General features: G+C 38.0%; 1 protein-coding gene across 19 annotated transcripts in view; it reads right to left on the reverse strand.

The window, feature by feature from the left end:
• The window catches only part of ANKS1B (ankyrin repeat and sterile alpha motif domain containing 1B), a 1,251,294-nt gene that overhangs the window by 351,005 nt on the left and 886,237 nt on the right, over positions 1-14,052 (reverse strand). For all 19 annotated transcript variants that reach the window (XM_034934289.3, XM_034934279.3, XM_034934293.3 and 16 more), the window contains one exon: positions 3,954-4,052. In XM_034934289.3, coding sequence (XP_034790180.1) covers positions 3,954-4,052 — 99 coding nt within the window. The remainder of the gene's footprint in view (positions 1-3,953; positions 4,053-14,052) is intronic.

Below are 14,052 nucleotides of genomic sequence, written 5' to 3' on the forward strand. Positions count from 1 at the left end.
TTGGTGAGGGAAGTAGACTCTGGGTGAAAATGGATAGTTAAGCTTTACAAAAGGTCAAGCATTGCAAAAGACAGCGAGAAAGATGCATTCTATGTGTTGAATGTATCAAGTGTAGTTGAGAAGATGTAAATCTTTGCATTGGTGAATATTTCAGTATTAAAAAAGACATATTACAGAATAGCTATTCTTACAAAAGGAATAAACTTTTTTCTTTGAAGCTTGACACAACAAATACAAATAAAAGCATGAAAAATATGCTTTAAAGTGTGCTAACACATCAAGATTGTACTGAGCAAAGCACCTTTTCTCTGTTTAGGAACAATCTCACTAATTCCACAACACAATATGTTAATTAAAGGATCCCAGGTAGCAATCATGGGATATTTCTTCTCATGACAGATGAAGAATACAAATATTCTGAAGACTGAAATTGTATAAACAAAATGAAGAGACATTTTGTCCGTTTTCTGGCAGTGCAAAGTTAAAGTGAATGCAGATGAATGTGCTGGCAATAAAATGACACTATTAACCATCTGAAGATCGGGCTCATTACCTAAGAAGGCAAAGCATCAATTTGTGGCATTACAGCATTCTATTTGTGCTGCTCAATGTGCGTCTGGATGTTTTTATATACTCTCTACTAATTTGTGTGCAGAGTGAGCTCTTCTGCATCAGCCTCTCTATAGAAGCTTAATTTTGTATTGTTTCTCTTATATTATTTTCTCTAATGAGAATGATATTCTGTATTAGAAATAAACACTTCATTTATTCTCCAAATAATTCTAGGTTCAGTTTCTCTTGTTTTGCATTATCAAGTGGTGTGTACAGGATTACAGATATATCTTAAAATTGAGGTGCTCTGATTAAAAATATACATTTGAATGACATGTGAGGAAAATATTCATTCACTCAGTCACTCACTCATTCATTCTTAAAAGAATGTCCATGTATTGGGTTAAGCATCTTGGGAAATTCAAGGATGTTGCACTGTCTCTGCCCTCAGGATGTTTATAGCATAGAAGTGGCTGAATGTTATTAGTACCTTGAGATATGAACAAGCACAGGGCCATAAAATCTCAGAGGAAAGGGAGGGTCAGTATATTTTCTCATACCACAAGTATTACTTGGGTACCTACTATGTGACAGGTGCTATTCTACAGGCTGGATATATAGAAAAGAGAATAAGACAGTCAAGGTCCCTGACCTTATGGACCTTGCTTCCTGAGGGTGAGATGGAAAATAATGAAGAAAAAAAGCAAATAAATAATATAACTTCAGATCACACTAAGTGGCATGAAGAAAAATAAAGCAGAGCAATAGCAAGAACAGTGATGGTAAGGGAAGGATGTGAATTTTAGCTCATGAAGGCCCCTGTGAAGATGTCACATTCGAATAGAGATTTGACAATGTATAGGAGCAAGTGTATGAAGTTCTGAAGGAAAGGCTTTCTAGGTAGTGGGACCTTTGTAGGACAGGATAAAGACTTTATTCTAAGTGGGAAGGAAATTCACTGGAGAACTGAAGCAGGGTATAGCATGACCTGATTTATATTTTAGAAGGATCATTCCAGATACTGTATAGAAATTCAATTATAGAGGGGTAAGAAGGTAACCTGGACAGAGGTTAAGCATCTGTGAATAGTCCAGGATAGAGGAGACCAATGAGAACTTGATTCATGTAGTCTAACCAAGGATGACAGACTAGAATGCACTATGGTAGTCCATCTAGATAGAGGTGGTTGGTGAGGACTAGGTTGATAATTACTTAGATGGTAAGGAGTGGTTCCATTTTGAAGGAAGTTGCACAAAGGAAGCGATATGATATGATAATATCTGAGTTGAACTTTAAATGAATGGCAGCATGTGACAAAGCAAGTAGTCATTCATTGATTTGTTGAATGTTTATCTATTTTTATGAACCAGGCACTGTGCTAGGTGCTATAGATACAGCAGTATGGAAGCCATTGCTGAAAGTGAGAACAAAACTTGCTGAGAAGGTAATATTTTAAGTAAACATACACAAGCAGAGAGGTGAACAATATGCTCATAGGAATTACTTCCTGAATTGGTTCTAAGAATGTTTTATTCTTTTCCATTTAGTGTAGAAAATTATGTGATTAAACTCCTTTGTATATTTGGCTCAGTGAATTTGCAAAAGGAGTAAGTGTCTATCAGTAGAAATTCAATTCACTGTCAGTTGGGAAATTTCATCAGACAATTTCCTTAGAAATAGTGGTTAATATTTACTTTTCCCACTTAGGGAGGGAGAAAGTATAGCCTCTCTAGAAAGAACAGGAGGATAGGAGAGTACAAAACCTAGGACAATCTCAAATATCCAGGTGTATCTATTACAGTTCATCTGCCACCTGCCTCCAATCTGCCCCACAGTCTTTTTGCAAACAGATGACCCAACTTCAACTTTCCCTCATTCTAATCCCACTTGTACACTGCCTCCAGAATTAACTGGCCTAAAGTAGTCCAGTCATGTCCATTCCCCAGTGCCTACAGAATAAATTTCAAATTCCTCAGCCTGACACACACTGACCCAACCTACTTTTTCTGCTTTATCTCTGACTACACACTTCTCAATTGTTTTAATCACTTTGAATTTTCTTCCTCTTTTTAAAATTATTTTTTGAATTGCGTGAATATGTTATGAAATACACATAACATAAAACTTACCATCATCGCCATTTTTAGGTGTATATTTCAGTGGCATGAAGTACATTTGCATTGTTGTACAAATCCCATTGGATTTTAAATGTCTATTTCCCTCATACTTCCAGCAATTTGTTGCCTGAACCAAATTTGTTTTTATATGGTTCCTGGGGCCTCCTGAAATGCCTTTTCCCATCCAAGTACTAACCAGACCCGAACCTGCTTAGCTTCCGAGATCAGACGAGATCGGGCACGTTCAGGTTGGTATGGCCATAGATCTGAAATGCATTTTCCTTTCCTTATCAATTAAAATCCCACATATCTGAAAGATTCATGCTCAGATTTTCCTCTTCCTTTAGGCTACTTTGACACCTTATCTGGAAACAGGAGGTCAACTCTGTTGCTAGGTAACACACTGCTTACAGTAAAAATGATGCCTGGTTGATAAATTGCATCTGGACTAGGAGGGCCTATACATGAACTATAAATACATGATGGGGATGTGATACTTTGGACTTCCCTGAGTAATGACTCATGTAATTAGGTCCCTTGTAGGGACCATGGAGGATAAGTCTATGGAGTTGTTGCAGGAGATATCGTCTCTTATGGGGCAGGAGGCTTTTAAGCCAGGGCCATTCCTGCACCCACCCAATATGAATCTAGTCTTCTTGAACCTGAGCTGCCACCTGGGGGGCCAGAACTGATATTTGTACTGATATTAGGACTCTCACTGAAGAGAAAATCTGAAGCTTCCCTGGTGGCCAGCAGTGTTTTCTGTATCACATTTTTCTAGGTAAATCTCAAGCTAAGGGTTCATGCCTGTAATCCCAGAAGTCTGGAAGGCCGAGGTGGGTGGATCACCTGAAGTCAGGAGTTCAAGACCAGCCTGGCCAACATGGCAAAATCCCATCTCTACTAAAAATACATACACACACAAAAATTAGCCAGGCATGGTGGTGTGTACCCGTAACCCCAGCTACTCAGGAAGATGAAGCAGGAGAATTGCTTGAACCCAGGAGGTGGAAGTTGCAGTGAGCCTAGATCACACCATTGCACTCCAGACTGGGTGACAGAGAAAGACCTTGTCTCAAAACAAAAAAACAATAAAACCTTAAGCCAAGTGTGGCCCATAGTAGTCTCGTAAGTCTGAACGTGCAGTTGGACCTAAGAAGATCTGCTCTTGAGGTTGCATCAATATGTAGAACTACTGTACTAAATACAAATACTCCTTGCATGCCTGGACTCAAAATCACTGGGAACCGTACACAGGACTAGGGCAATAAAAGTATTGCTCACCTTTGGAAGGAGCTGGATTGCCTGTAGAATTCTTTGTCTGTGCCCAGAATTAAGGATTCCAATTTCCAACAAATCCTGATCTTCCATAACATTGCTTCCCTGAAACAAAACAGAAATGTTACAAGTTAAATCAAGCATTTATACTGTGGATAAATAACAAGGATTTATTTAATACAGAGAAAACCAATGAGTGACCTGATTTTTATGAACAAAGACATAGAGTCATTCTTCCGTGAGGGTGAGGGCAGAGTCAGTCACCTTGTTACTGATGTGAAGGCTAGGAGAAAGCTCCCCTCCCCTCACAAATATCTATCGTGGCTTATATCCACATTGGGTTATCTGCATTGGAGATTCATTCGTGTGACTTAAAACTTTGTTTCTGCACATTGTGCACATGTACCCTAAAACTTAAAGTATAATAATAATAAAATAAAAATAAATAAATAAAAAAAGAACCAAAAAAAAACTTTGTTTCTGTAAAAATGTGAATGCTTCTAGTAAGAGTTGCCATTTAAGATTATCAGTGACTTACACATTGATGTGAATGAATCATTTTTCCCCCCTTGATGACAGATTTTGTGTGGAAGGCTGATAGAAAAATTGACATATATTAGGCTGGTTAAAAGTGAGAGTTAATACTTAATTTCAAAATATTGAGTCACAATAGCAAACACATAGAATCAACCTAAATGCCCATCAATGATAGCCTAGATAAAGAAAATGTGGTACATATACACCATGGAATACTGTGCAGCCATAGAAAAGAATGAGATCATGTCCTTTGCAGGGACATGGATGGAGCTGGAGGTCATTATCCTTAGCAAACTAATGCAGGAACAGAAAACCAAACACCACATGTTCTCGCTTATAAGTAGGAGCTAAATGATGAGAACACATGGACGTAGAGGGGAATAATACACACTGGCGCCTGTTGGAGGGTGGAGGATGGAGGAGGGAGAGGATCAGGAAAAATAACTCATCAGTACTAGGCTTAATACCTGGGTGATGAAATAATCTGTACAACAAAGCCCCATGACACAAGTTTACCTAGGTAACAAACTGCATGTGTACTCTTGAACATAAAATAAAAGTTAAAAAAATTATTGAATGCCAGACACCAGATCACGATATGAAGACTGAATGATGAATAAGATGCAGGGCCCTGCCCACAACTGCCTTTATTCCTTCCAGTCCCGTGATGGAAAGGGACTGTTCAAAGGCAGTTAGGTAGGATGCTGAGACTGTGCTATGATGGTGACACTTGCTTAGGAGTCCAGAGGGAATCCAGGATATTTTTTCAGAGAAAAGGACATCTAATCAGATATAGGAAAAATGGGTGGTTAAGGCATAGCACCTAAAAGAGGAAGGACAATGGGGAAATTATGTGCAAAGACCTGTGAGTAAGAAGGAATGTAGTATACTTGGAAGCATCATGTTCTGGGATAATATGGAGAGAGGAGCAAACAGTAAGGCTGGATGAGTAAGCAGAGGGCAGACCATACAGATATTGCATGCCATGCTGAGGGCTTCAGACTTCATCCTGACCATAATGGGAAGCCATGGACAGCTTTTAAGAAAAAGAGTTACATGCTGAGATTCCAAATTTAGAAACATTATTTTGATTTCTGGGGCTGGGCCTCAGTTTCCCTACCTATAAAATGGTAAAGTTGAGCCCACAATGTCCAAGGACCAGTTCAGTCCTAAAATTCTCAGATTTCAATGGTTATTTTAAACCTGTGATTAATATTTGAATGCAGAAGTTTACATATTGCTCATTTTATCCCTAGATTTTAATCTTTCACGGTTTGTAAGACAGAGTTTCTCTTTAAATTGAGGCGTCTATAGAGGTTCAAGAATTCAGATCACTATTTTTTTTGACAAATCAAACTCTGTCCTACTTATGTGTAACACAAAAACGCAAGAATAGAAATGACAGAATATCCATTTATTTAGTGATGAGTACCGTTAGACACTCAAAGCGAAGGAGAATGAATTTGAAAGGGTGATTCTGGGGCATGGAGACCACTGTGGTTGTTTTCTAGAGGCGCTGTGGGCATAGACTAACGTAGTAGTCACAGGAGCAAAAAGAAGCAGGTGGATTTGAAAACTATCAGGAAGTTTGACTTGGAGATGGAACATGTGGAATGATGCAGAAATGTGGAATACACACCGATTCAAGGCTTGGGCAGTGAGTGGAACTTGATGCCTTTTCCTGCCATAATAAAGGAGGAGGAACAGCCCTAGTGGGGCGCAAAGTGAGACTAACATCTTTCCCTGGACAGGGACAGAATAGATGCATGTAAACAACTTAATAATATCAGACTATGCTATAAATGGATAACTGGCTGTTCTTAGAAGGATTAGAGCCACTGGAATGGCACCACAGCTAGGGATTTAAAACGGGCATTCACTGGACAAAAGCATTCCACCTACTCATCGTGTCATTCTTATGCTTAAGCAACACCAGCCATCTCGGAGGAAGCAGAATGATCGAGGTATTCAGCAGCATGATAATGAAAAGCCTAATGAAAAACAAATAAAGCCAGTCTTGGCAACATGCCACAGGAAATATTGCTCTCAAGAAATTACTCAGTGCACACAACAGAGCATGGCTGAGAATACAAATGACTTCATTTAGAGAAAGCGTTATTATTTCCAGAAATGGACTAGTATGGCATGAGCGAGATATGTGATACCATTCTGACTTTTACTCTTTGAGGAGTTACCTGGCCCTTAACAAAAAATCTTTGGCCATCTTTGTGCTAGAACATTACCAGGTTTTCCAGGTCCTAACTTACCAACCCACAACTTCAGCCCATGTAGAATAGAGGACCTGGTTTCTTTGCAGAAACAGAAAGCATATGAATATCCCATAGTGTGCATAGCTACTATCTCTAGGTAATCCTGACAACTGGATTTCAGTGTTTGAATACTGAAATGTTTTGGTAAATTAAATCCTAAAGATCACTGTTCTTCCTCTACACCTCCAATATGCTATTTTCTGTATCTTCAGTAAGAGAGGAGTCCTTTTGAAGAATTATAGGGAAGTTAGATATTTTTAAAGAAGGTGTTGAGTACATAAGAACATCTTTTTGAGCCAAATTTCCTAGCATATAGGATAATTGCCAAACATTTTTGAAAAATGAACCAAAATTATGGGAAGCACAAGAAAAATAGTGAAAATGTGTCAAAGGGGAAATGGCACTAATTGGGAAATGGAAAGGAAAGGATTTACTGTCCCCAGTGAGGCATGCTGTTAGAAATTTTCTATTTTATCTTTTTCTATAATACATAGGGATGCCAAAAATATCCTAGTACATCATTCAGCCAGCCTTTTGTCCAAACACTAGGGGACTTGGAGTCTGCAGAACTGGGTTTGGATCATGGCGGGGCAAACTTGGCTAAGTCATATATTCTTTGTAGGCTTTCTGGTCCTCACCCACCAAATGAAGCAGTTTAATGAATATGTATTCAGTTTCAAAATGCTATGATTTCAGCCATGTTTGATTTTTGGTTGGTATCATTATATATAGATATAGATTGTATATTTTGAAATTATGTTTCAGTGTTTCAGAATTTGTAACCTAAGATTAGCTTTAAGAAGTGATTAAAGAGAAATTCAAGAATATATATTTTTTTGACAAATCAATCTTGGTATGATGGACTTATAAAATTTCTTATTAAAGGAAATTATAAGGTAATTTATTTTTGTAGTAGTACGGATTCTTATAGCTTTTCAGGGAAAAACAAAATGTTTCAAACCTTATAACTATCTAACCATTTCTTTGGCACCTGGGTGACAGTTGTGCCATCAAAGACAATAAACATTCCCATTCTTCCTAGGGAGCTGGAATTAATTCTCACTTTATCACTTGCCTTTACTAAATGCTAGCAAATCTCAGTTTAACTTCTTTTTTTTTTTTTTTTTTTTGAGACGGAGTTTCACTGTTGTTGCCCAGGCTGGAGTGCAATGGCACGATCCTGGCTCACTGCAACCTCTGTCTCCTGTGTTCCAGTGATTCTCGTGCCTCAGCCTCCCAAGTAGCTGGGATTACAGGTGCCCGTCACCATGCCCGGCTAACAGGGTTTCATCATGTTGGCCAGGCTGGTCTCGAACTCCTGACCTCAGGTGATCCATCGGCCTTGGCCTCCCAAAGTGCTGGGATTACAGGCGTGAGCAACTGCTCATTTTTCTCAATAAAAACTGAACACAACTTTAGCTTTCTTCCTCCTCCATCATTTTTTTTTTTCACATAACTTTTAGGTCAATGATTTGGGGGCAGAGCTCCGTCATGTCCATCTTCTGTTTAGTCATCTACTACACTGCACTCTCTATCTCCTTTCCTACCCAGTACACTCCAGTCCCATGTTTTCATCTCCCATTTTCCTCCTCAACCCACCAGAATAAGCTGTTCACCCCCATCAACTCCATAGAACTTCTCTGTCAAATGTTAAGAATGACCCCTCAATTGCCAAATATAGTTGATTCTTTTAAATCTTGATTTCAAGAATTTACTTGCCATATGTAGGTGATGGCCACCATATTGGACAACAAAGATACAGAACATCGCCATCACTGTAGCAAGTTCCATTAGACAGTGCTACTCTACAGTTAGAGACATTGAAACTTTAGTCAAATCACAAAAATGGGGCAGTAGCAGGGAATCAAATCAGGGACTCAAAAATACTCATGAATTTTTCTCAGGATGTAATTATTCATGTGTCTCTTAGTCAAAGTTCATGAACATTAAGTTTAGGATCTTTAGCAAATTCTCTTTTAATTTTTCAGTCACCAAAAGAAATTAGAAGGTTGTTCTACTTTCAGCAACATTTCTTTATGGTGGGGCTATAAATCTATGCTATGAAAATGACAAGTCCAATCACTAAATTATTTTTGACTTTCTTAGCATCCACCAATCACACTGCATAAGGTGTTTAAATAACAATAATCAATAAATAAAGTTGTTTAGTTAATGACTTTCTAGAGTGATCAAAGACCCAAATGCAGTATTTTTAGAATAGCTGTTCTTTGCCTGTCAAGAAATGTCTAATGCAGGGTGTCTTTATTGATCTCTTAAATCATGGAATGGAAAAAGTCACCTAATGTTTTATGCACTAATAGCTGAAAGTGGAAGTTTCTTTGACCACGGGGAGAATATCTTAGGTACTGAACTTCTTCAGCTGTGATAAACTGTTAGGATGCCCAAATAGAATGAAAAGCAGTGTTTTGTATTTAATTATTCATTAGAAGTAAAACAGCTATTTACCAAAAACATCTCAAAAATATCTGTACTGATGTCTCTGTCTCTCCAAACTCTGCATTTAAAATTTCTTGTAGTTTTTTAAACTTAATACTATCTCTTATTAATTTAGCAAGCTTTCCTTCATATTATATATTGTAGAAAATGTTAGGAAAATATATTTAAGGACCACAGGGAACTGGCTTATTCTTAATATAAACTTGAGTTGGATAATGTTATTTATTCTCTTCCTTCATCCAGTCCAAGACTAAAAAAATCAAGATGATACTGTTGATTGGGGAAACTTGTTTTTGCTCTATAATTAGCTAAATTAGATTCTTCTCCACAATTTATGTGACCTTAAATATTTAAAATAGAATCACTGTATAATAGAATGACAGCAAGATCTTACAAACTTACACATAGAAAAACATGTACTTTAGTTTGCTTTTAATATTTAGCCTTTTATAAAATAAATAGCATGGTAGCATGAAACTGTACATAATTTTCCTGGAATAACAATGCTACCTCTCTGCTTCTATAAAAGCTTTGAGTCAATTTGATATCAATTTACAAGTAAACCCAATGCATGTCTTCTCTGCATGATTATGATAATGGTTATTGTGCTAAATACCAGATTTATTATTCCTCTGTCAGTGTTGGAACAAAGCTTTATTTAGCTTATCATATAGAAACACGGGTGACTATAACTGATCAGATAATGGATGATGTGCTTCTTTCAACTTTAACTTCCTCTCTCACACTAATGAAATGGCAGTGGAAGAAAATTCTATAGTACACTAAAAAATCCCTCTACCCTAATCCTCCATTTAAACATATTCTGTCTACTGCAATAAAATTTCTTGCATACAACTTAAGTAAATTTTCATGTTTTTAGCTTATGAAGAAAGCTTTCTGGATTCTTCAGACTATGTGGACTATTGATTCAAAAAATACTACATCACTGATCAATAAGACATCATCTTATATGTGCAAGCTGTGTATTTTAATAAATTATATCTTAAGGTTAAGATATAGTTTAGCATTATATATTTAACAGCTACCATGATTACAATGAATTTTCTGTCACCTATTTTTTCCTCTTTATTTTTGAAACCCAATTCCCCTTTGAAACATCTGTTGTCAAGCTACAGAGAAAGAGAAGGAATTTAAGTAACCAGGTATTTATTTGTTAAAGTATCGAGCAGGATTTGGTGATATCATAAATTATAAGTGTAATTCACTTGAGATGTGTTCATGTAGGTTTTAGAATTATGTGTATTTGTAAAAGAGTGCAAAATAATTTATACAGTAATTTGTACTGCCTTTGGTCAAAAATTTTATAGCTATGAGAGAAGGAGCCTATTCTTCATTTTTAAGGACGCTAACCCAGAGCTCCTTCAAGTAAGAAGAAAAGTTGATGTGAACAAAACTTTTTTGTATGCTCTTACTTCTCTCCAGATGCATATATCTGTATAAATATAAAGCTGATGAATACCTACTGTCTTCCTTCAACTTTCACACTGATAGCAGTTGGTGTTCATTAGTGTAAAGTAAATAGCACACTTACTGTGTCAGGCACTGTTCTAAACACCTTCCATATATTACTTTATTTAATTCTCACAATAACTTCCTATGAGGTAGGTAGCTTGTTCCCATAGCTGATAGGAGACTTTCTCAAGACTTACCCTATACTACCTCTAGCAGGAATCATGTAGGAGATAAAAGGTTGAGTTAAAAAAACATGGTTAGATCCACACCATTTATATTTTTACTTCAGAGTCATCTGAAATTCACATTTGAAAGCGAGTGTTCCAATGCATTTATGTTTGATTTCACAGTACCGAAGCAACAATGAACCCTCTCTATGGAAGAGAACTTGGAGAGCTGTCTGGCCTAATCTTCCCTGCTTTGCTCCAGTCCTTTCTGTTCACTGAATCCTGGAATCAGGCTTGGCAGGGACCTGGGGGGTTTCTAGTTTCTAGTCTAAACGTTCCCTAACTACCCACAAAGCTTTAACTTCTCTTTTGAAGTGTGGTGTCTCACTGGGTTGACACCATCCCCAGAGAGGTAGGGAGGATATTAAATGCTTTAAATGGTCTTTCCCAGCAGCTGAGTCTGAGCAGGGGGTGCGGCTGGGGTTGGGGTGGCACCTCTGTCCTACTCTTTTAGCTCCCACTGTGGTGCAGACCAAGTGTTGCAGGAGAGCTATCAGAAGAAGAACGTGCCAGAAGCGGAGATGAAAGGAAAACAGTTAGCAGCTGTCCTGTGTCCTTTTGTAATCACAAGCTGTGAAGCTGAAAAAAAAAAAAAAAAAAAAAAACTTCCTTGGGTAGGCTGTACATAATCTTGGCAGATATCTGAGTGTTGTTCTTCTGTCTAATATGCTGAACATTTCCCAGTGCCTCACAAGAGAAAAGTGAGACGGGGTTTGGTGAGTTTGGACACGTTGCTCCGAACAGGCAGGGAACATGGCTCCCTTGTACGTTCATCAAGCTCTTGCAAATGCCCTGTCACTGTAGATGCTGATGCAGAGCTCCAAAAGGAAGGGCTCCTCTGCAGGAGAAGCAAAAAGAATTTGCTCCTGGGTATTCCCAACACAGCCACATATAATGACGCAGAAAGAAGTACCTAAAAAGATTACCAGCCATTAAGCATTCACTGTGTAGCAGGTACTTCACCCACCTTATTTATAAACCTTACAGCACTCTTGTAACATAGGTGGTATTATTTTCATCTTATAGAAGAGGAAACCGAGTCTCAGAGATGTGACACTATGGAGTCAAGTTCACAAGATAAGTATAGGATGGATCTGGGATCTGTGTTTTATTTGGTCAGACTCTGATGCTGATGCTTCCTTCACTACATAAAAAGAACCAAATGTTTAGTAGGGGACATTTTCTGGATGGAGATTCCGGTCCATAGATATGTAACGTTGCCAAGAAGTTACTCCCATGACCCTATTTTCACACACACAAGCTTACATCTATATTTACACACCATAGGGAGTGACTGCCAGAGTTTCTCCAACACATTGAATTTCACATAAATTATTTATCTTCTGAAAGGTCAACTGGTTAGTTCTCCTTCTAAACTACCTTAGTGTATTCCAGAACCAAACATGTTAATCAAAGTGACCCAAGGTGTTTGTGGCTAAAGCACTAACTAACTTGCCATGTTTCCTGCTGCGAGGCAGGAAGTATCAGCATGGCATTAGGTTGTTGTGAGAGATTCAGCTCTTCTGCAGTGCCTTGTCAAACGACCTGACTGGTCAACTGGGAAAATGAAGTTCTCAGGGCCAACATCGTGTTTGGGTGTTTTTCTTTTAGGTCTGTATCAAAGCCAGATTTAAGAAGGAGGGTGTCTACAAATGAACGAAAGCAGAGGATGTCTGGGGACAAGCTAAGGACATTTGTGTCCCACACTGCATGTATTCTGAATCCAGAGAAAAGAGAGTGAGTTGCAGTCTCCTGAGAAGGCTATCCAGGCTAAGGAGCCTGTGATGGTGAAGGTGGATAATTTAGCCCTCTGGGAAGTGTAGACCTGTCAAAAAGGAGACTCATTAATTCATCAAAGATATGGTTGTCTCTCAAAGAACAGACATCCCCAGATTTAAGGATGATGGGGTCTCTTGACACTGAGAACTACATTCAGAAATAGCCAAACAAGAGGAAAGGAGCAAAGAGGAAGAGAAAGGGAGGGAGGAAATGAGAGGAAGTGTTTATTCTTAAGGGTGAAGGTAGTGGTGAAGGGAGTAGAATTTCCTGATAAAATACAGAAATTCAAATTTAAGTGGCATCATGTATTTTTATTCACTTAATCTGGCTGCCTTAGACAGGAGGTCACTGAAATCTGGAAATGAGCTGGCAGAGTCCAGTCCAGAGCTACCACTGAGGCAGGCATTGTCATTCATTCATGTTTGTTCAATAAATATTTTTTGAGCATTTATTATGTGCCAGGCACTGGGCTGTGGTTGTGAGATACAATGAGATCAGGACAGACAAGGTCCCTCTACCTTTAGAATTTACAGTCTAGTGGAGAAAAAGGGAAACAATGGAATAAAAAAATAGATAAATAATTATTTAGCAAAGTTTTACTATATACCAAGTATTTACTGTATTAGTAGGGACTATTAAGCACTTTGTCTTGTTTGTTGTTCATGATAAATTCTGATGTTAGTATATACAATTATTATCCTTATTTACAGATAATAGACTAAGAATTGAAGGCACAGAAAAGCTGATAATTAGCCTAAGGTCACACAGGTAGTAAAACTGACATAAAGGGAATCAACGGAGTTCTAAAATAAAAAATAAACAAATAAATAACAACGGAGATCTATGTTAGAAAGACTGGTGAGGAAAGTCTCTCTGAGAAAGTGACATGTAATTAAGACCTGAGGGGATTAGAAGGAGCAGCCTAACTGTGAGAAGAGCTGTTACAAGGACATTCCAGGCAGAAATAACAGCAGGTGCAAAGGCACTGAGGTGAGGAAAAAGGTGAGGCATGTTTTAGGAACAAACAGAAGCCTACTAAGAATAAAATTTAGTGACTGAGGGGGATGAAGACCTGGGAAAGAAACGCAGGAAATAAGACAATACAGAGACTTGCAGACTCTGATAAGGACTTTGATTGTATTCCAAGTGCAATGGGAAACATTGAAGGAAATATACTAATTTGTATCTTCAAATATACTCTGGATTCGGTGTGGAGAATGGATGGAGAAATTGGGAGGTATGGAAGTTGAGCTCGACAATCAAAATTGAAATAACAGCCTAGAAACATAAATAATCTAAAGGAAATGTGATGAAATATGACCTTTTGGGAGACTATGGGAATGGGTCTCACTGCGGGGGGGT

The sequence above is a fragment of the Pan paniscus genome, chromosome 10, assembly GCF_029289425.2.
Source record: "Pan paniscus chromosome 10, NHGRI_mPanPan1-v2.0_pri, whole genome shotgun sequence".
Taxonomy (NCBI): Eukaryota; Metazoa; Chordata; class Mammalia; order Primates; family Hominidae; genus Pan; species Pan paniscus.